Source organism: Aulonocara sp. 'chitande type north' Nkhata Bay, linkage group LG3 (genome assembly GCF_057382095.1).
Source record: "Aulonocara sp. 'chitande type north' Nkhata Bay isolate Kocher_YH1m ecotype deep benthic linkage group LG3, A_spYH_male_GT1.1, whole genome shotgun sequence".
NCBI lineage: Eukaryota > Metazoa > Chordata > Actinopteri > Cichliformes > Cichlidae > Aulonocara > Aulonocara sp. 'chitande type north' Nkhata Bay.
This window is the reverse complement of record NC_141346.1, coordinates 35,633,501-35,654,029: the sequence shown is the minus strand read 5'-3', so window position 1 is coordinate 35,654,029 and position 20,529 is coordinate 35,633,501. Positions and strand designations below refer to the sequence as shown.

The window sequence follows — 20,529 nt, the reverse complement described above, 5'->3', positions numbered from 1 at the left end:
AGTGCCACTGTCAAGTTAAATGCTGCTGTTCTCTGACATGAATACCTGGTCTTCCATGTAGTTCCATGGTAACAAGGTTGTGCCAGATACACCCAACAGTTTCCTGACGTGGTCCCCGAGTTTCTCTCGTGATGGCCTGCCTTTTGTCTCTTTCTCTCTCTCCTGTTGGTGTTTGTGTGTGTGCTTGTGGACATGTGTGGACATGAGCTCCACTCATTTTCTCTGCTGCCCCATTGGCTGCTCTCCTGTAGAGGATCAGCTGATCAGATTCACCTGCTTCACCATTTCTAATCAAGCTCAGTATTACGACGGAAGCAGATACTCAGCTGTTGCCATATTATTGTGTCAGTGAGATATGTGCTCTGCTTCTTTCTTATATGAGTTTCTGTTTGTGTTTCAGTGGAATAATCAGTCTCTCTGTGTGTATCAAGCCCCCTGAGTTTCAAACAACAGTGCTTTCCTTGGAAAGCCTCAATACTTTCACCGTCATTCCCAAATATCTAATGCACGGATGTCAAACTCCAGTCCTCGAGGGCCGCTGTCCTGAAACATTTCCATGTGTCCCTGCTGCAACACACCTGAATAAAATTAATAGGTCATTAGCAAGAGACTAGAACTTGAAAGAATGCTGAGGTGGCAATTCAGCCATTTGATTCATGTCACAGCAGCTCATGAGTGAATGAATGTGGTGCAATAAAATTGCTTTAAGAAGTAAATTATTCCAAACAATTACATTTATTGTAAAATGTAATTTTACAATAAATGTAATTGTAAAATTACATTTATTGTAATTTTACAATTACAATAAATGTAATCCAGCAAGACTCCAACAAAGACAGAAAGTCGAGATAAAGTGAGAAAGCAAAGCTCAGGGTAATCAAATTTAGAAATGTCAAACAACTAGTCATAAGTAGGGTTAGGGCACAGGTGTCAAACCCCAGGCCTCGAGGGACGGTGTCCTGCAACACAGCTGATTCAAGTGGCTAAATTACCTCCTCAACATGTCCTGAAGTTCTCTAGAAGCCTAGTGATGAACTAATCATTTGATTCAGGTGTGTTGACCCAGGGCGATATCTAAAACCTGCAGGACACCGGCCCTCGAGGCCTGGAGTTCGACACCCTGGGGTTAGGGGTTGTAACCTCAACATGCAGTCGAGTTCAATAATTTCTTGCTAATGACCTACTAATTTTATTCAGGTGTGTTGCAGCAGGGACACATTTATAAGTTTCAGGACAGCGGCCCTCGAGGACTGAAGTTTGTCACCCCTGCATTAGAGATTCACCAGCTGCTTTGTCTGTTTCTATTCACACGTGAACAAACCCGTCTGTGAGTGGGTCTATCATTCTGCCGATCCATGACATCGCCACCAATCTAATATTGTCGTACAGCTAGGGTTAACCTGAAAGTAGTGATGGCCAAATGAAGCTTTCTGAAGCACTGAGGCTTGTATTGAAAAACGGTTCATTACTCGAAGCTTTTCAACACAGTCCTGTTTGGTGACATCTGGTGGCCAAAAATACAAAGAGCAGCTTGAATCCACAAAAAAAACCCAACTGCTTCATTACGATTGCCTACTCTATAGAGTGGAGTTTTGTCTGATATTGGGCCGCTGTTGTGTTGCTTTGAACGTGTATTTTTTGGTGGTTAAAAAAAAAAAGTGTTTTATTTGTTTAATAAATAGTTTTGACCAGTAAACTCTCCTTGTTTAAACATGCACCATGGTGTGGTCTTCCTTTGCTTGTGACTTCTTGATGTTGGTAAATACAATAATTGAAAAATACCACGTTACATATAATAAATACATATAATAATGTACAACACATTATGGAGTATGCTTCTGCTCTGAGGTCCTGCCTCCATGCACTTATGCAATTAATCGCTAGACGGGTGTATTTATAAATACTATTATATTAGGGAAATTTTCCCAGACATATTTTTGACCTGGGGGTAGAATTGATTGTGAAATGGAAAGGAAAATGCTTATGAAATTGTTCTAGTGTGCGATGGCCGAACCTGTTCCTTTTCGTGGAGATCCTTTATCCTGCCTTAAGGAAAATCCCTTCACATGGCACAGAGGAGGCTGGAGTGCAGAGAAACTGGTAGAGATGCAGTTTTACAGTCTACCTGGACCCCACCAACTATCAGCTAAAGAGAATAAATAAATTCAATTGCTGCACATTTGGCAGACTAACATTTTCAGATTAAACAATAAAATATATATTTTTACAACATTACATGTAAAGAGTCAAGTGGAAGTTTTTCTAAAGTTATTTAATGATATTTATATTATGGAAGCAGATTTTTAACATTTTACCTTTTTCCCGTTTTCAGATATAATAAACACGCACAAAACAAAAGTAAACGGCCAGAACACAAAGCTGGAAAACCCACCCGATTGACAAAAATCAACTCAAAATTCTCCCACGCAACAGAACCTCCTCTATTCCTCGCTGGCTCCAAATCTCTCAGTGGAATGATCAGTGGTTCGCTATCTGTCACCATCAAAACACTCCACAAATCCAGTGAATGATTCGCTTCCTTATAAACCATTGAATCAGATACTGAAGCAGTTAGGTTCTAAATGAAGCTTCGGACGTCACCGATCACGTGACTCTGGCCAAACGAATCAAGCTCCGACACAGTGCTTCTGAAGCACTGTGTTGATTTTTTTGACACACGCACCGGAGCTTCAGCTTCAAGCGGGCCATCACTACCTGAAAGCATTATACAGTACACCAAGTGTCTATTGAGCCTAGTTATAGCTTTGCTCCAAGTGTGTTTTTGAAGGGGGAAAAACCTCCGATTAACAATCTTGCGACCTCAGTAAAGTGCTATCATCAAAGCACATGGTTTTGGGTAAATTGTCAGTGGGAGCTAACAAATAATTGTTAATAACTTTCAGCTTCAAATATAACAACATTTTAAAATACAAACATACTAGAAACATATATGTGAGGAGCAATCACACACAAATAAATCACTAGATACTGAGGTACAACCAGCTTGGGTGACTTTGGTATATTGTATTCTTTTGATGTTGCATTTTGAGTTTTGTATTTGCTAACTTAAAGATTTTATTACTAGTTCGTTTAATTGAATTTATATTCTCTGCACTTAGTTTTAGTTATCTGGGTTCTCTTCCTGGTCATAGTTAGTTATATTTTGTTCCTCTTTTTCACTCATCTTGCTTAAGTCTTGTTACGTCAAGTGTCAAGTTTTGATGTTTGAGCAACAAATATTTATCTGTGCCATGTAGTATTTTTGTCCTTAAAAGTTAAAACTGCATATGTTACAGCTGTACTTTTCTAACCTGCATTCGTCTGCTACTGTGCATGACATTTAATTTTGAACATAAAATGTGGTATTTTTGTTTGAGAATTCTGGTCGTGGGATGAGTTTCGCTGACAAACCTGCCACGCAATGGCTGACTATGTTGTTCCATTTGTCATTCTGATTTCCTAGTAGGTGAAATAACTCATATATTTCAGTATCTTAGTTGTAGTTTTTTAATGCAAAGACCTTTATTCCACTGTCTTGCATGAAGCAACTATTTTCTAACATTTCACTCTACACTTCCTCATTTATATATATAAAAAAACACAACAGCGGACTTTTTATTCAAAACCACAGGAGTGTCAGATGCTGTAATACTTTTATAAACCCTGTTGATCTTTAACTGTATAGCATTTTTAATTGCACATCTTTCCTGAATGCATTATAAATATATAAAGAAGTTTGTTTGCATATGTATAAAGCTCAATGTCTGAGATGATGTCAAAGCCCTGATCTAGCAGCACATTGCAAGGTGTGAAAAAGAAGTTGAGCTCATCAACCACATGCTAACCGTCAGTGTCATGGTCCCCTAGTCCTCCTAAACTTCCTGCTCCAAGTTTAGTTTTTCTCCCTATCTCTCTCTCTCTTCTGTGCATGTGTGTCTGTCTGTGGGTGGGACCCACTACAGGTTCCTGCCTCTGGCTGAATGCAGCTGCAGCAATCAGCCACCCACATCATCTCATCAGGAAGCCACTACATAAAGCATTAGCTGAGGCTCCTTCTTTTTTCTGTTTTTTTTTTTTAAAGCATTGTTGTTCTAACAATCTGCCCCTGAGAAAATCTACATGCAGGCTTGAATTTATTTGCTACCTCCTGTTTGAACCCCAGATTTTAAGTAGTCTAAGACATAACAATGATAAGTTGTTCCATTTTTTTTCTTTGAATTTGTTTTTAAATTAAACCGTTGGTGACATTCTGGTGATCTTAAAATCCTACGACAAATCACTTTCCCAAACATTATTATCTGAGCAGTTACAATTTAGTTTCAGAAGCAGGGATCATATATCATGTCAGCTCTGCATACTGTCCACAGTAAAACAGGAAGTGTCAACAGTTAAAAATAAGATCTGTCATCAGTGTCCTAATGTAGGGCTAAAAGAGAAGTAGCAGTGAAAGGCTGAACACATAAAACAACGTAGCAGAAAGCCTCTACTCCCATAATCAGGTGAAACATTACTATTTTCTCACATTCTCTGTTTCTCACTTCTGTTTCAGTGTTTCTGTTGTCAGTAGCAGTGACAGACTTTCAGGCTCAGTGTGAGGATGGGGCTCACTGTGCTCAGCGTGCTGTCCTTATTCTGTGAGTATAAGTAACTTCCTTTATTTGACCGATAAAGACGGAACTATATTGAGTGCTAAATGTTTGTCCAACTATTGATACTACTGGTAAAATTCTATTCATTAAAAAGGCTTTTATTTGCGACATGTGACCACTGATGATTGAATGATATGTTACAGTGCTGAATATTACCCTCTGCTGTGGAGACGCTCAAGGTAAGTGAACAGCTTTCTTCCTTTTTTATTTTTCTATGGATTGATGTGTGAATAACATTCTTGTTTTTTCTTCATTTTTGCAAATTATATTAAAAATACATTAATAATTGCTTGTAAAGTGAGAAATCTTCCTCTGCATTAAGACAAAATCTGGTCTGAACTTTTTCTGTGTGTTTATGTTCATGTTGGATTTTAGATGCTGAGCTGAGCCTTAAACCAAACGTGTCCCATTTATTTGCTGGAGAGTCTGTAACCTTCATCTGTGACATGAAAGAGGGAAATGCCACTGACTGGCTTTACAAATTCAACTGGAATGATCAAGAAATGATCAGCTTAACTAAAAGTAGCTCCTACTCACTTTACCTGACAGTAGAGCTGAGTGGGAATTATCAATGTATTGGTCGCCGCAATGGCTTAAAAGATTTTACAAAACAGAGTAATAACCTGACTCTGTCCATATCAGGTAAGCTACTGTATCATATTTATTAGACTTTCATTCAACAGTAGCACAGCTGTGTTAAATCCAGCATCAGAGTTTCAATTTATGTTATTCCAAAGTTTCTGTTAAGTATTTTTCTTTTATTCTTGTTGATGTAATGATCTCTGCACAGCAGGGAGTGGACAGTGACATTAAGCAGACATTTCTTGCTAGGTTACAAACTCAGAGTCGACCTGTTAAGGCTGAAAATGTAGCAGGAAGTAAATAGATAAAGTAAGATGTAACTTTCAGCTGAGCGCTGTGAAAACTGGTGAAGATGACACCAAATTAGGAAGCAGTGTGAACTTTGGTGCATTACAGCATAGTGTATGTTATATATAGTATGATGTATGAGAGAAGTGAGAAGAACTGGTCACATGAGATGCTGCCTTGAGGAATTACTTCAGCCTTTTATTCTACATATTATGAGAAATTGTTAACGTTGAGTTTTTCCCAGAAAAAAAAAAAGCATAAATAACAAAAACAATGTATTTTAAATCAAACAGCACTCAGACCCACGGCGACTATAACAGCAGACAGGACAACTATTCCAGTGGGGGGCTCGGTGACACTGACCTGCTCTGTTCAGGGCTCTGCTGGCTGGACATATGATTGGTTCAGACAAGTACCAGATTCTCGTGAAGTAGCAATTAATACAAACACTTTGCAGAACTTCATTAGTGTCTCAGACGAAGGCATCTATCGGTGCAGAGGAAGAAGAGGAAACCCAGTTTTCTTCACAAACCTCAGCAAAGTGTATCACATTCAGAAAACATGTGAGTTTGATAACTTTTTGTAAGAAATAAAAGGACAAAGATTTATGATGACCAACCTTTTCTGTATTAATTCATTTTCGGTATGAAAAGTGTCCAACAGGGCCTTTGTGACTCTGCAACAGAACTGGACTCAGATATTCAGCGGTGAGATGATCACCATCAAATGTGAGATCCAAGGAGGAGAAAACACTGAGTGGCAGCATGAATGGAGAACAACAAGCTCAAAAACACCTCCCACACACAGTGAATACAACATCAGCAGTGCTTCATTTTCCTACAACGGGCAATATTGGTGTAAGGGTAGAAGAGACTTGTTCTTCTCTACAGCTTGGAGTGATGCTTTTACACTAAAAGTCTGTAAGTAAAATCACCTTTGAGTTTATTATCTACTCTTATTCATCTGACCAGCTATAGAAAAACATCTCTATTTTACTCTAACAAACAGCAAACAAACCCAGACCCACAATCACTGCTGAGAGAAGAACTATACCAGCTGGAGGCAATGCAACACTCAGCTGCTCTGTGGGGAGCTACAATGAGTGGAAATACTTCTGGTTCAGACGTGCCTCAGTCTTCTCAGAAATTCAGGTGATTAGAAACGACGAACCAGATCAAATGATCACTGTCACACAGGGAGGTATCTACTACTGCAAGGGAGGGAGAGGAAACCCAGTTTTCTTCACAGAGGACAGTGATCCAAGCACTATTGAAAAAAGAGGTGAGTTTAAGCGTTTTCATTTGGATTAGCATGGGATGCAGAAATATTTCAAACTGGACCAATTAGATTTTTGTTTTTGTAAACAGTTTCCAACAAAGCAGTTGTGTCCCTGGAGCCCAGCTGGCCTCTGATATTCAGTGGCGAGAAGATCACTGTTAGATGTCAGATTTCTTTAGGTGGAAGCACTGAGTGGGAGTATGAGTGGAGCAAACCCGACTCAAACACAGTTATGGCAAATAATGCATACTTAAATCTTAATGCATCTGTGATCAGCAGTGGAAGCTACAGGTGTATGGGTAAAAACAAACAGGAGCTGTATTCTGTGACAGAGTGGAGTGATGTCATCACACTGACAGTCTCTGGTAAGAAAGTTTCATTTTATTATGCCTATATAAGGCACAAGCGTAACATTATATAATAACTACATAGTGTAAGGCATTAATGATCTATTGGTGCATCGTTTATTATTTATAAAAACCTTATGGCATAATAAACATTACAACTAATAATGATGAAATCATTATTCTTCATTAATGGGTCATAGCATGTTTAATGAGCATTTTTGTTGTTTATAAAGTCACTGAGTAAGTGAGGTTAAATCTTTCAACAAGATGAAGACATTAGACTCATGAATATTAAAACCACCAACAATTTAAAGTGATCATAATTCAGGGTTATTTCACCCACAAACTCTGCAAATTCCATTTAAAAATCTTAGTGGTAGATCAGAGTGCACAGCACAGTATAAATGTCGACATTGGAAACTGGATTTGAAAACAGTTGCTAACCCCCACCTCTGCCAGTAGTGCAAAGGGAGCTGAAAACAGACAAGAGAAGGTAGTTGTAAGAATAGGCTGGACTCACCAGCACTAAGACAAGCATCTGTGGGAAACATAAAATCCTGTGAGGTGAAGAATTCATTTAACAGAAAAGCCTTATTTGTTAATGATCTACCATTAATAAAAGTCAAATGAAATATCCTCTCCTCATATTGTAGTGGGGTGGCTTAGTGGGCGAAGATTCCCATAATCTTCATTTGCCTTGGAAGAAGAGTCTCCACTGACAAGTTCAGTAGAGCCGGATAGACAGGTTAGATCCATCGAAGCTCCAGTTATAACAGAGAAGATGGAGAAGACTGAAGGAATACTTTGAAGAACTCATGAATGTAGAAAATGACAGAGAAGATGGAAGGGGAAAAGTTAGGAAGTGCAGAGGATTAGTAGGGAGGAAGTGAGTGCAACTGATAAGCAGATGAAGAGTACAAAGGCAGCTGGTCCTGATGTCACATCAGTGGAGGTATGGAGATGTCCAGAAGAGAGAGCAGTGGGCCTTTTAGTCACATTGTTTAACACAAGCCTGAGGAATGGAGAACTGTATTGGTGCAGATTTTCAAGATCAAGTGTGAAACGTAGAGCTGTAGTAACAGTGATGAAACTGATGAGCCATAACATGAAAATATGGGAAACAGCTGTTGAAGCTAAGTTGAGAAGGGCGGTGATAATTAGTGAGCAAGCAGGATGGAGTGATGGCTAGAAGAGCATTGCAGATGTGATATTTGCTTTGAGAGTGTCGATGAAAAGGGTAGAGAACGTCAGAATTGAATGCAATTCAATTTAATATAAATTTGAACAATACTGGGAGATCAAAGTAATATAGTTATACAATTAAAAAGGACTTTGGGGAATTATCTGCAATATGTACCTCTTAAAAAGTGCAATGTCTTGGGGCACTCTCATATTTATTTCCTGTGAAGTGAGAGTGAACACAATGAGATGTGAAGTGAAGTTCTGACCTTCAGTTCTAAGGTCAGAACTTAGTAACCTTGGGGGATACTCCCACTGGGTTTAAATCTGGGACTCTTCGCCATTTAACCTTAGAACTGAAGAAGCTTCTCGGATGAGAGGTGAAACGTCTTCAAGGAACTTAAAGAAGTCCAGTCGCTTTTCTTTCCAAGCTCCTTAGACCACCTGCTGTTAAATTAGTTTCTTCTACCAAAATAAATAATAACAAAAGACTTTGATATTTGAATATTCCTTATTAAGACCTGAATATTCAATGTGCGGTCCTAATTTTTTCATAACAGTGCATTTGTTACCAACAGATGACTGCAAAAATAAACTGAATTTGATAAAAGCATATAACTGCAAATGTTAATATTTCATATATGTGATGCAAACATACATACTTGGTACAGGCTTAGTGCTACTGAATAAGGCTACGTTCACACTGCAGGCAAAAGCGCATCAAATCCGACTTTTTTGAGCCTATGCAACCCATATCCGATCATGGTATGACAGTTTGAACAGCACAAATCCGATATTTTCAAATCCGACCTGGGTTTCTTGTGTATGTGGTACTGAATCCGATACATATCTGATGTTTTAGAAAGCGACTGCTGTTTGAACGGTCATGTCGCATTAAATCCGTCTTTTACGTCACTGACACAAGACAGACGCCAATTATCAGCGCCCGAGACGACACTCCTGGCCATCCCGTGTAGATGTCAGTGAAACTGGTGGGAAGACAACGTTGGAGAAACGTGAACATTTTATTTGTACTGTATAATCTGCAGATTCTGACAGAAATCTGCAGCTATCCTTTGAAGCACCGCTCCTCTAAAACAGCAATAAGGATCATTATTAGGCCATATGTAAATAACAAAATTTATTTTATAACTTAAAGCAAAATTGGGAAACATAAAGTCTGAAACAAGTCTTTATATTAAAGCCATCAGTCAAACAATATTGTTTGGTCTGGGTCTAAACAGAGCGCGTTGTGTGTGACGTCTTCTTTTGCGCATGCGGGCCGCATTGAGGGTTCACCGTAGAGCGCGTTTGCTATCACATTTTATCTTTAGTGTGAACAAGCAGACAAAAAAATCGGATTTGATCAAAAAATCTGAATTGAGCATTAAGACCTGCAGTGTGAACGTAACATAAGATATACTATGTATCGTTTAAGAATTGCTTGTAAAATTGTAATTGTCTCTAAAGCAAAGGGGAAGTAATTGTTTCACTGTAATTTTATTATACTTTTTTTTCTAAATTAAACAGGAAACAGACCAAAGGCCAGCATCAGTGCTGACAGTAGAGTCTTTCTAGAAGGTGATACAGTCACCCTGACTTGCTCTGTGACACCATCTACAGCTGGTTGGAGTTACTACTGGTACAGAGGCAAGAAAACCTCAGAACCACTGACGATGGCAGAAGTTGTTCTCCACTCTGATGGACAAATCGGTGTATCACAGGAAGGAGACTATTGGTGCAGAGGAGGACGAGGCAACCCAGTTTACTACACAGACTACAGTGATGTGATCAGTATTAAAAAAACTGGTGAGTCATGGTGAATTTCCCTTTATTTAATTAATGGAAGATGTTAAAAAGTAGTCATTTATTTTTATTATTATTATTTTTTTATCTGTTTAACAGTTAGAAACAGGCCTGCTGTGACTCTGCATCCAAACTGGCCTGAGGTATGCAGCGGAGAGACAATCACTTTGAAATGTGAGATCCCAGGAAGAGACACTGAGTGGGATTATGAGTGGGCAACAAGCAGCTCACATCAACCTCCAAACCAAAATGAATACAAGATTAACTCTGTTTCTGCATCACACTATGGGCACTACTGGTGTAAGGGCAGAATGAGAAGTGCACAACAGAATTCAACAATGTGGAGTGCATCCTTTGAACTAAAGATAGTTTATGGTGAGTGAATTATAAATGTAATGTGAATTGTATGCTTGCATTTATTAACAGACGATCTGCCCTTAAGGTTCTTGTTCTTGATCTCACTCTGAAAATATATTTTCCCAACAGAACGTCATCCTGTCCTCACTGTGTCTCCATCATGGCTGAGTCCTGGAGCCTCAGTAACTCTGAACTGTGAGGTTGAACATCCGTCTGCAGGATGGAGCTTCTACTGGTATAAACTTATTAAACAGGAGTCAGGCATGTATCACCCCTACCTCTATTACCCCTATGACTATTACTCCAGACACAGACACTGGATTCATCATAATAGAATTAATCGCCTCTACAAGTATGAATTATTACCTGGAAGCATCAGTGGGACTGCACAGGACTCCTACATCATTCATGGACAGACACACACAGCAGGATATGTGTGCAGAGCTGGAAGAGGAGACCCAGAGTATCACACTGATCACAGTCAACCAAAGTTTGTCTGGTCTGCAGGTCAGTATTTTTGCTCCTAATTTAAAAAGGAAAAAAATAAGTGTTATTATTGCATTCACAGTCTTCAATCTATTAATCTCTCAAGAAAAAAATGACAGTTCTTGTTTTTCTCTAGATGTAAATTCAGCAGCCTCTCTCACAGTCAGTCCTAACAGTGTGCAGCACTTCATTTATGATTCAGTATCTCTGAATTGTTCTGGAAACTCTTCTCAGTGGAGAGTTATGACATTTACTCAGGACGGCTATCTGAGAGAACTCCGGGAATGTGGAAACCGGGGGATAATGACTGAATCCACATGCAACATAGATCTTCACTGGTTCCGCCGGTACCAAGATGCTGTGTCCTGGTGTGAGTCTGAATCAGGACAGTTCAGCAATGGAATCAACATTACTGCACCTTGTAGGTCTTTACATCCCTAATTCTAAAGAGTTTGGATGCTGTGTAAAATATAAATTAAGAAAGAAAACAGTATCTATGTTTAAGCTTTTAAAATGAGAAACTGTATAATTGCATGAAATAAGTCATTTTAAATGTGGTGGCAGCAACGCATCACAAAAAAGGGAGAGGGCCACATTTACCACTGTGTAGCATCTCCACTTATTTTAACAGCAGTCTATAAACATCTGGGGACTGTAGAAACCGGCTGCTGGACCTTTGGGAGAGCAATATTATCCCATAGTTTTCTGATAGAGGCTTATATCTGCTCAACAATCCTGGGTCTTCTTTGTCATGTTTTTCATTTTGTGATACACAAATTGTTTTCAAATGGTATAGTAACCTTGAAACACTGACTAATCTGCAACAAAAAAATCTATCCTTGCTGCAAGTCATCTTATTACAATGTGTATACAGCAGAATAGAACATGTATTTATACAATGTTTGACATGTTTCATTATATGGTTCAATATCTACATTTTTGAAATATATTTTCCACATAATTACCAAGAGTTTAGTTTTCTATTAAGTGGCACCAACAGGATTTAAATTCACAGTACAGCCATTGCACACATTGTGCTCATTTCTGAGTTATTTATTTATTTACAAATAACTCCAACACTGCAGAGGATGAAGCAGAAATGTGAGCCCATGATTATAGGTGTGGTAATAGCTTTGTGTCATAACAGTATTCATAATTATGAGACGACGTAGCCAAAAATGCATCTGAAATCCAGCTATAGCTTAAATGATCATGCTGTGGTTAAAAGTGTGAGGAAAAATAATACTAATAAAACATAACAAAGAACAGGATTAGAGCTGTTGATGCCACCGTCTTCATTTACCAAACAAGGATGGAAACAGTAGACTGTATGTTGGCAAGTTCTCTCATATTTTAATGGCTTTTACAGATACTGATGTGATCCTGGTGAGCCCTGTCCATCCAGTCAATGAAGGGGACTCTGTTGCTCTTGGCTGCAAGTTGAGGACAGGAAACTTCAATTCCACTGTTGCATTCTACAAAAATGGGAAACTAATTCAAAATGATGACCGAGAAAAGCTAAATATCCCTGCAGTGTCAAAGTCTGATGAAGGTTTCTACAAGTGTGACTATTCAGGGCATGAGTCACCAGAAAGTTGGATGTCAGTAAAAGGTAAGTGTGAACGATACAGTTGTAGACAGAAAAGAAATACCCTGTTGTCTCTGTTTCAAAAGATTTAAACAAAAGGCTCATAAAATAAAACCAGCCGGCCAGTAGTGACAGTCTACAAAATCTAAGTGTGAAAATGAAGAAGATTAAAAGGTTAAAAGAAGGTTAAAATGGTCCTGCCCACGTAAAGTATGCAAACCCTTATTTTGAACTAAAACTGTATTTTATAGTTTGTATGTTTAGCCATTTTTATAAATCGTTGATTATTGCATCTTCCAGTCATTACTGTGTAACCCTTTACAATATTTTTCATCTCCACAGTTTAAAGACATGACTTTCTGATTTAACAAAACATTTACAGAAATCTTCAGACACGCCAGAAAATGCCTGTCAGGTTCAAAGTGTCCTTTGCTCTTGATGTATCCCATTGATTGGGTTATATCATTATAGATTAAGCTAATTTTTACCCTTTATCATTACAGGATCCAGATCTTCACTTTCTGTCTCTCTAATCACGGGGCTGGTTAGTGGTATCTCACTGATTCTCTTGCTGTCCCTGCTGCTCTGTTGTTGGCACAAAAAATCAAAGGGTGAATTTTTTATTTATTTTTATTTCATATATTAACTGCCAGACACTGCCATGGTATGGACAATTATTGTGTTTATTTGTAATACTCACCCATTTAATATTATTACTACTGTCTTCTCCATAGGTGCACTTTGTATCAGGTTGGTAAAACACTCTTGTCTTGTCTCCAGTAAACAAACACTATGTAACACATTCATTGTAACTTGAACCTGTTTAAAACCTCAGACCAGCCCAGTCTCAGGAAACCAGTCAGGCTGCTGCTACAGTTCAAACTATGAGCCAGGATGAAAATCAGCAGCAAATATATTCCTCTCTTCTTCACGGTCAGCCACACACCTGTTACAAAATAAGAGCATTTACAGCTGAACCTTTCTATACTCATGTTCACAGTTATAATATAGCTGTAAGTTTACTGCACACAGAGTGATTATTTTGTCATTGTCTTAATTCTCACTGACCCAAAGGTGACATGAACGTCTATGAGTCATGCAGACCTTCTGAAAACACTGGTACAGTATAAGATATGTCTTTGTTTTTATTAAAGATTAGATCAAAATCTTATTTTTACTGAGAAATAAAAATCTAAAATAGTACAATTGTCCTCATTTTAGGTGGACGGACAGATGACTACAGAAATATCTCTCTTCAGCTCAGACGTGTCGAACAGAGGAGTGAGTACAAAAAATATGAAAATACAAAACAGATTTTGAATTATAAATGTAAAGACATCATGTAGCCAAAAGCATGTGCACTTTTGAAATCATACCTGTAAATATATGTAACATTTAAGTTTCAGTGAATAAAATCTCATTTGTATACTGTACCATTTAAATTTTCAAGGCCCTTCAGAGTCATGATACCCACATATATTTTCCGTGTTAATATACAGGAAAGCGTGATGATCCAGAGGAAACTTCTGACTACCATAATGTAGATCCAAACTCAGCTACAGGTACAAATATTAAATGTACCAAATATTTAGTTTCAGGGATGAAATATGTATCACATATGCATGTTGGGCTACATGTGTGTTAACTTCAAGGGAGCTTTAATTAGATGTCCTAATAAGAAGAAGAAACTCATTTGTAGCCCTTTTAAAAACACGCCTTCAGTATCATTAAACCTGTTCTTTAGTTAGTTTTACTTTATTCTGTTTTCATTTATTTCATTTTATTTATTTACAATTGAAGGTCCCTAAAGAGAGGCACGGCATCAATAAAACAAGAGAAGGTCAACAGCAACATGAAAAAACAAACAAAAACATAAAAAAAAACATTATGTCAGTGATATGGCAGCATATGGCTTCATGCTGAGAAAGAAGTATAAGGAAGGTCAGAGGGAGCTTCACTGTGTCTTTGTGGATCTAGAGAAAGGATATGGTGCCAAGCGTGTGGGGTACTGCGTGAGGATGTCAGGAGTAGCTGAGAAGTATGTGAAGGTGGTGCAGGACGTGTATGAGGACAGTGAGACAGCAGTGAGGTGTGTGGTTGTAACTTAGCAGTTCAAGCTGGGGGTGGGATTACATCAGGAATCAGCTCTGAGCCCCTTCTTGTTTGCAGTAGTGATGGACAAGATGACAGATGAGGTCATGCAGGAGTCTCTGTGGATTATGTCGTTTGCAGAAAACATTGTGAGGTGTAGTGAGAGTAGGGAGCAGGTGGAAGAGAGGCTGGAGAGGAGGACGCATGCATCGGAAAGAAGAGGAATGAAATTCAGTAGAAGCAAGACAGAACACATGTGTATGGATAAGAGACAGTGAAGCTGGAGTAGGAGTAGAGGAAGTGAAGGTGGATAAATTCAACTGAGAGCCCCAAAGAGACTGCAGCAAGGGTGGGTAAAGAGTGGGCAGGGGTGATTTGTGACATATGGACAGCAGCGAGATTGATAGGGAAGGTTTACAAGACTGCACGACTATTTATTTGTAAATGATCAATTAATAAATTAATTGTTATTGTAATAATTATTATTGTAATTCTATAAATGTTTACAGTATAATTCAGAGTTGGATATCAAACTAAAGGAAAATTACAAAGACACTTCCAACTCTAACAATACTAAGCTCCTAAGTATCATAATTGTACTGGTGACCATGTCACATGATCACCAGTATAAACATGCTCATGAGTATCATGATGAGTAATTCTGTGTGTAAATATATACGAAACATATAAACATGAGGAAGTTTGAATTTTGTAGAAGTGTTTTTATGATGAAAATATTGTATAAAGTATAAAGTGTATTAAGTAGTTTTTCACATTGAACTGTATCCCATTTTCTCATTATTGTAATCGTGTTTCTACTAAAATAAAAAATATTAAATTACTTAAATGTTGTTGTAGGAAGCTCCATTTCTTGCACTAGTCGCTCTATCACAGTAACATTATAAAAATTTCTGTATTTCCAACCATGTTTTGTTTCAGTCTTGGAGACTTAAGTACTTGAGCTTATATTTATGCTTTGTGTTTGATTTGACTCATTAGATTACGACACAAGATGTGAAGTATTTTCTCAAGCCAGGTGCTCGGCTGTGTGTTGACTCACACAGGTGGTCCTCTTGGGGTACAACATATCTACCTTCCTCCATCATATCTCCTTGCTGTCTTCCTTTAAAAGTCAGAGTTCCATTTAAAGTTCCTACTTTCTTCTCCAAACTCTTGTCTTTCCTCTCTTGCTGTCCTCAACACACCACCTCTGTCTCCCCTTCCTTTGTCTATGGAAAACAGTAGCACAGTTTCTACTGGCACCTTGTTGTCTTGCAGCACCAGAGGAGGCCCCAACCTATGTAACATGGAAACCACATTTTACATTTATGATGCATGTGTTTGATTTGGCAAATATTTTATATTAGACCAGTGGTTCTCAAACTTTTCACACTGAGTAAACCCTCATAAAATATATGGCTCTTGAAGTACCACCCTTATGACCAACATTAAAGCACAGTAGTATAGGCCTATTTAACACCATATACAGTTTACATGAGACAAATGTATTTGTTATATGAATATGTTTATTTTAACTGTCATAAACAGGATGGGAAAAGTAATAATAAGACGAAGAACTGTACTGCATTAAAACATTCGCAACAGGTGGGATATCCGGTCTTTAAGTAATGACGTATGAGCCCTGCTTCCAGGTCAAAACTAATCTGCATTTATTAAGGCTTTGTGTTTTTAACATGTTTTAATGTTTTGTATCTTGTTCTATTTGATCATTGATCATTGTCGACCTCTCTCGGTTTTCATTACAGCTATTCATTTTAAAGCTGAGTTTTTAAAACCTTACGATGTAACTACAGCCCAGCCCATGCAGCAGTATATGAATGAGTAACCTTGTAATGTGGATGGATTATCTCAGTTGTTCTCCTGACTGAAGTTTTGTCCGTTTATAGCATCCTGCCATGCGATTGCATTTGTCCCTAACCTTCGGGAACCATCACGTTAACTTTCATCGAATGGAAAAATGTTAGCGTTCACCCTCCAGTTTCACTGTTTATATTATGCTAACATAGCTGTGTCGCTAGCCACTACATAGCCCAACTTCAGTAACCCTACAAACACCACTGCTGTTTAGTTTTCCGTCTTCATTTATGTTAAAAGTGATAGCAGAGCTGTATGTTTTAGATTTTGCTGTGGCAGTTAAGCCAAGAGAAGCATTGCCAGGAATTATTGAAACTCAATGTAAAAGCACAAGATGGTGATGTGGTAAATTTTGACACAGATTATGCACAGCTTTATATCAGCTGTGTAAAAAGACACAGATCTGATTAAGGTCATTAAGTCCCCAAAACAACTAACATTAAGATATAATTTAGTTTGTGACACAAGTAATTAAAACCATCTGAAACCACAGGAAAACAAAATAAAAAGAAACTAAAAGCACGCAGCCCTGGACACTGAGAACGACCAATGCATCAGCGGGTGATGTTCTGAGAGAGGTGGTCTAAGATCTGAGCTGACACACAGACAAACAGCCACACACAGTCACAAACGTGCATTCCCACCCTCATGCACGCATATGCAAATACTCGCACACACATGGAGAAACACAGAAATGAACACAGTACACACACACTCCCCATACATGCTCTATACCCTCAAGCCTGTGGAACATCAGAGGCAGATGATAGATATGGACAGACCAAGTGGAACACAGCTTGGCTGAAGCAAAACTCGGGTGTGGGAGGCACACAGTGCAGGTGGAGCATTGATGACTTTAACTGAGATTATTGTTGGGCTGTGGATGTAATACTTCGAGGACTTCCTTAGTCCCACTAACATGTCAATGCTGTTTTCATCCCGGTCGCGGAACAGCGGACCAGCGGACCAGCTCTTTACCCTATCAAGTTTGCCCAACCAGTCTACATGTATTTTGTGGACTTGGAGAAGGCATTCGACCGTGTTCCTCAGTGTGTTATGTGGGAGGTGCTTTGGGAGTACTGGCCCATTGCTATGAACCATTTGATCCTTATACAACCATTGCAAAAGCTTTGCCTGCATAACCAGCAATAAGTCAGACTTGTTTCCATTGGGTGTTGGACTCCGCCAGGGCTGCCCTTTGTCACCGTTTCTGTTCATTATATTTTGTGGACACTTGGGCATGCTAACCATCTTTGAAATGTTTCCTGTTCATGAATGGCAGTAAATAATTTGGAATCTTAGTACTTATTTCTTTTCTAATTAATAAACAAGAGTAACTGGGGGCCACACAGCAAAGCTGGGTTCTCTAATGTGTCTCTATCCTTTCTTATACTTTTTCTTCTTCCTTTTCATCTGTCCATCCCATGAAGTCTACAATAAAACATTTAAAATGTGGGTACACAGTGATGTGGGGACAAACTGACTGACAAGTATAGCTTGACACATTTACATCCCTGTCACTTTGTTGAGCAGTAGTTAAATATGTATAAAGAGATGTGAGTCAGAAAATCACAAGAAGAACAAATATAGTATTTGTACAGCAGCTGTGTTTGCAGCTCTGCTCTGCAAATATCAGAGTGACAGAGTCTTGTATGTGGTCAGCAAAACAGCTGTAAAATCTGAATTTATTCCAATTGTTCTCAGTGCAAACAGTTTATAGAAGAGACACATGGTATTTTAATCAAATGGGTTTTGGATTTCAATAAAAGTGTTCTGTATTTGTAGCTCACTGTGCTTCAGTGTGCTTTATAACTAAATAATTATGTCCTGTAGTTTGAACAGCTTCCTGTTCATTTTTTTTTTTTTTTTAAATTTCAGCAGCATTTCCCTTTGAACCTTTTGAACTGGTGGCCCAGTGGTTACTAAGTGCTAAAAAACAAAACAAAACAAATCAAAAAATCTTAAGGATTACAACAGTTACAGCTACTTTTATGGGCACAGAGATAAGCTGAGAGAGTGGGAAGGAATTCACCTCGTGTTCACTTCTGGTTAAGGACTCAATTTCTGTTTTGCTTCAGCTGACTCATTTCCTGTGGATGAATTTATGAAAAACTACAACTGAACTATAAAAGAGTTCATGTTTGTGGGAGACTTTACATCAATGAAGCTCAGCTTAAAACTAAAAGGGAAGTATTTTTAGTTATAGTTTTAACTCTTGCATTAAAAAGTGCAGGATTACCAACAGCTTCTGTGTTTGGTAATGATTTTGTGTGCTGGTGATTAGAGTGCACCAGCAGTTTATGACTGCGAAGTAGCAGGTGGCCTACTAGTTGATCACATCGATGACAGGAGGGAAATAAAAGTATGTTGTCTTCCTTGCTAATATTTTTTATCTCTGCAGTTATACCTCTATGTCAGTTTGAACCCATCTAATATATGTATTTTTTTAGACTTCAAATGTAGAGTTACCTCAATGACCCAACAGCAAACGCTTGTGAGAGTAATTCTTTTTTGGTGATAAAGCTTCTACCAAACAAAGCTAGCAGGCAAAGATGAGACACTTGTGTGATGCTAGTAATGGTTTATGACAAAGTGAATTTCACATGTCAGCATACAGTGCATTCAGTCTTTGTATGGTATGTGTGCATTTACTTTGCCTTATGGTAGACACTGTGAATAATGGCTTATTTAGATTTCTCTGGTGAATCTCTGTAAAGCCTATGATGTAACCTACATAATTTTTTGTAGGTTGTACAACAACCATAAGAATTTATGGTTGTGTGTGATACATTATGTGTTCCTGTCCTGCTGTTTTATATGTGGCAGCAATCATGATGGAAACAAACAATCTTTATAGGGATCTTTATTTCCCTTTTTTTGTTCATTTGAATCCTAGGATTCTACTACAAATGTGTGTTCTTCCAGTTTTTATGTAACTATTTGGTAGATTTTCCAAGAAACCCCACCTTGCTGAGGTCAGAATTTGTTATTTCTGTGTAAAAGGAAAGAAGCAGAAAAGTCATTGTTTCCTTCTCAGCTCTTTGGTATCTGCTGTGCTGCTGCTTCACTCTCTCTCTTTACAGAAAGATGTAGAAGTTTTCAGACGTGTCACTGCTGGATGTGAGGATGGGAGCCACATTGCTCTGTGAGCTGGGCCTATTCTGTGAGTACATCACTGACTTCTATTGTTTGATTCATATTGATCCATAAACATGTTTTAGTAAGAAGAACAGAGCATCAGTCATTTGTACCATTGCAGGTCATGTGATCAGAGGACTCTCATGTTTTGTTATTAACGTGTTTTGATGGTTGACTCTAATCTGAGTCTGTGAGTGGAGCTGGTTTAGTTTATCTAAGAAAGATTTGTTTTCCCCAAAAGCCAATAAAATGTATTTTTATTGGAAATGGTTTTAGTGGGCGACAGAATCAAATAATGGACATGGACATGAATATTGTAAACTCAAGCTCTTTTAATTTATGGGGAAAAAAAACAAACATTTAAAGTGCATTTCGATTCAAAACAGAGAAACACAAATAATATCCCTGGCCAAACCTGGGCAGACTTAAAAATAAAGTTCTATTTACTTTGAGTACATTTTCAAAATGGTATTGTTTTTAAATAATAATAAATTTCAACAAAAAGTGCATTTTTTCTTCTTAAAAAAATAAGGCATAAACATAAAAGGTTATTTGACCAGCTTCACCTTTAAAACTATGACTTCTATTAAAAAAAAAAACCCAGAGTAAATCTGAGTAACCTTAGCCAATATTATTTTTACATGAGGCTAAAACAGTTTGATCGTCCAACATTTTAGTGCAAAAAATGGACTCCATGCCATCTCTTTCAGCCAGTTACTTTGACAAACTATCCTGTCCAAATTTTCAGAGCTCAGCAGCTCTCTTTTTTGTTGCTATGTGACCTTCAAGTGAAAACAGTCTCTCACATGGGACAGAAGTGGCAGGACTAATCAAATGCGTGTGGGCCAGGACAGACAGCTGTGGG

The 20,529-nt window shown here is 38.1% G+C and overlaps 1 protein-coding gene across 1 annotated transcript; it reads left to right on the top strand.

Moving 5' to 3' along the window:
• Window positions 1-4,480: 4,480 nt before the first annotated feature.
• Window positions 4,481-15,434, top strand: LOC147335377 (Fc receptor-like protein 5). The gene is made up of 19 exons (XM_086278463.1): window positions 4,481-4,634; window positions 4,793-4,828; window positions 5,025-5,291; window positions 5,813-6,082; window positions 6,173-6,439; window positions 6,528-6,800; window positions 6,887-7,162; window positions 9,854-10,132; window positions 10,229-10,504; window positions 10,616-10,993; window positions 11,109-11,393; window positions 12,342-12,584; window positions 13,064-13,171; window positions 13,295-13,310; window positions 13,396-13,493; window positions 13,635-13,679; window positions 13,782-13,841; window positions 14,060-14,122; window positions 14,361-15,434. Exons 1-19 carry the CDS (start codon window positions 4,598-4,600, stop codon window positions 14,366-14,368), a joined length of 3,285 nt encoding a protein of 1,094 aa, XP_086134589.1. The 5' UTR covers window positions 4,481-4,597; the 3' UTR covers window positions 14,369-15,434.
• The last annotated feature ends 5,095 nt before the right edge of the window (window positions 15,435-20,529 follow it).

What these genes read in the sequence shown, in the direction of transcription:
- LOC147335377 (XM_086278463.1), top strand. Translation starts at nt 4,598, where the DNA reads ATGGGGCTCACTGTGCTCAGCGTGCTGTCCTTATTCT. An exon ending in CATCACACTGACAGTCTCTG is followed by an intron (nt 7,163 to 9,853) that starts GTAAGAAAGTTT and finishes TAAATTAAACAG; the next exon opens with GAAACAGACCAAAGGCCAGC. An exon ending in AAGTTGGATGTCAGTAAAAG is followed by an intron (nt 12,585 to 13,063) that starts GTAAGTGTGAAC and finishes TTATCATTACAG; the next exon opens with GATCCAGATCTTCACTTTCT.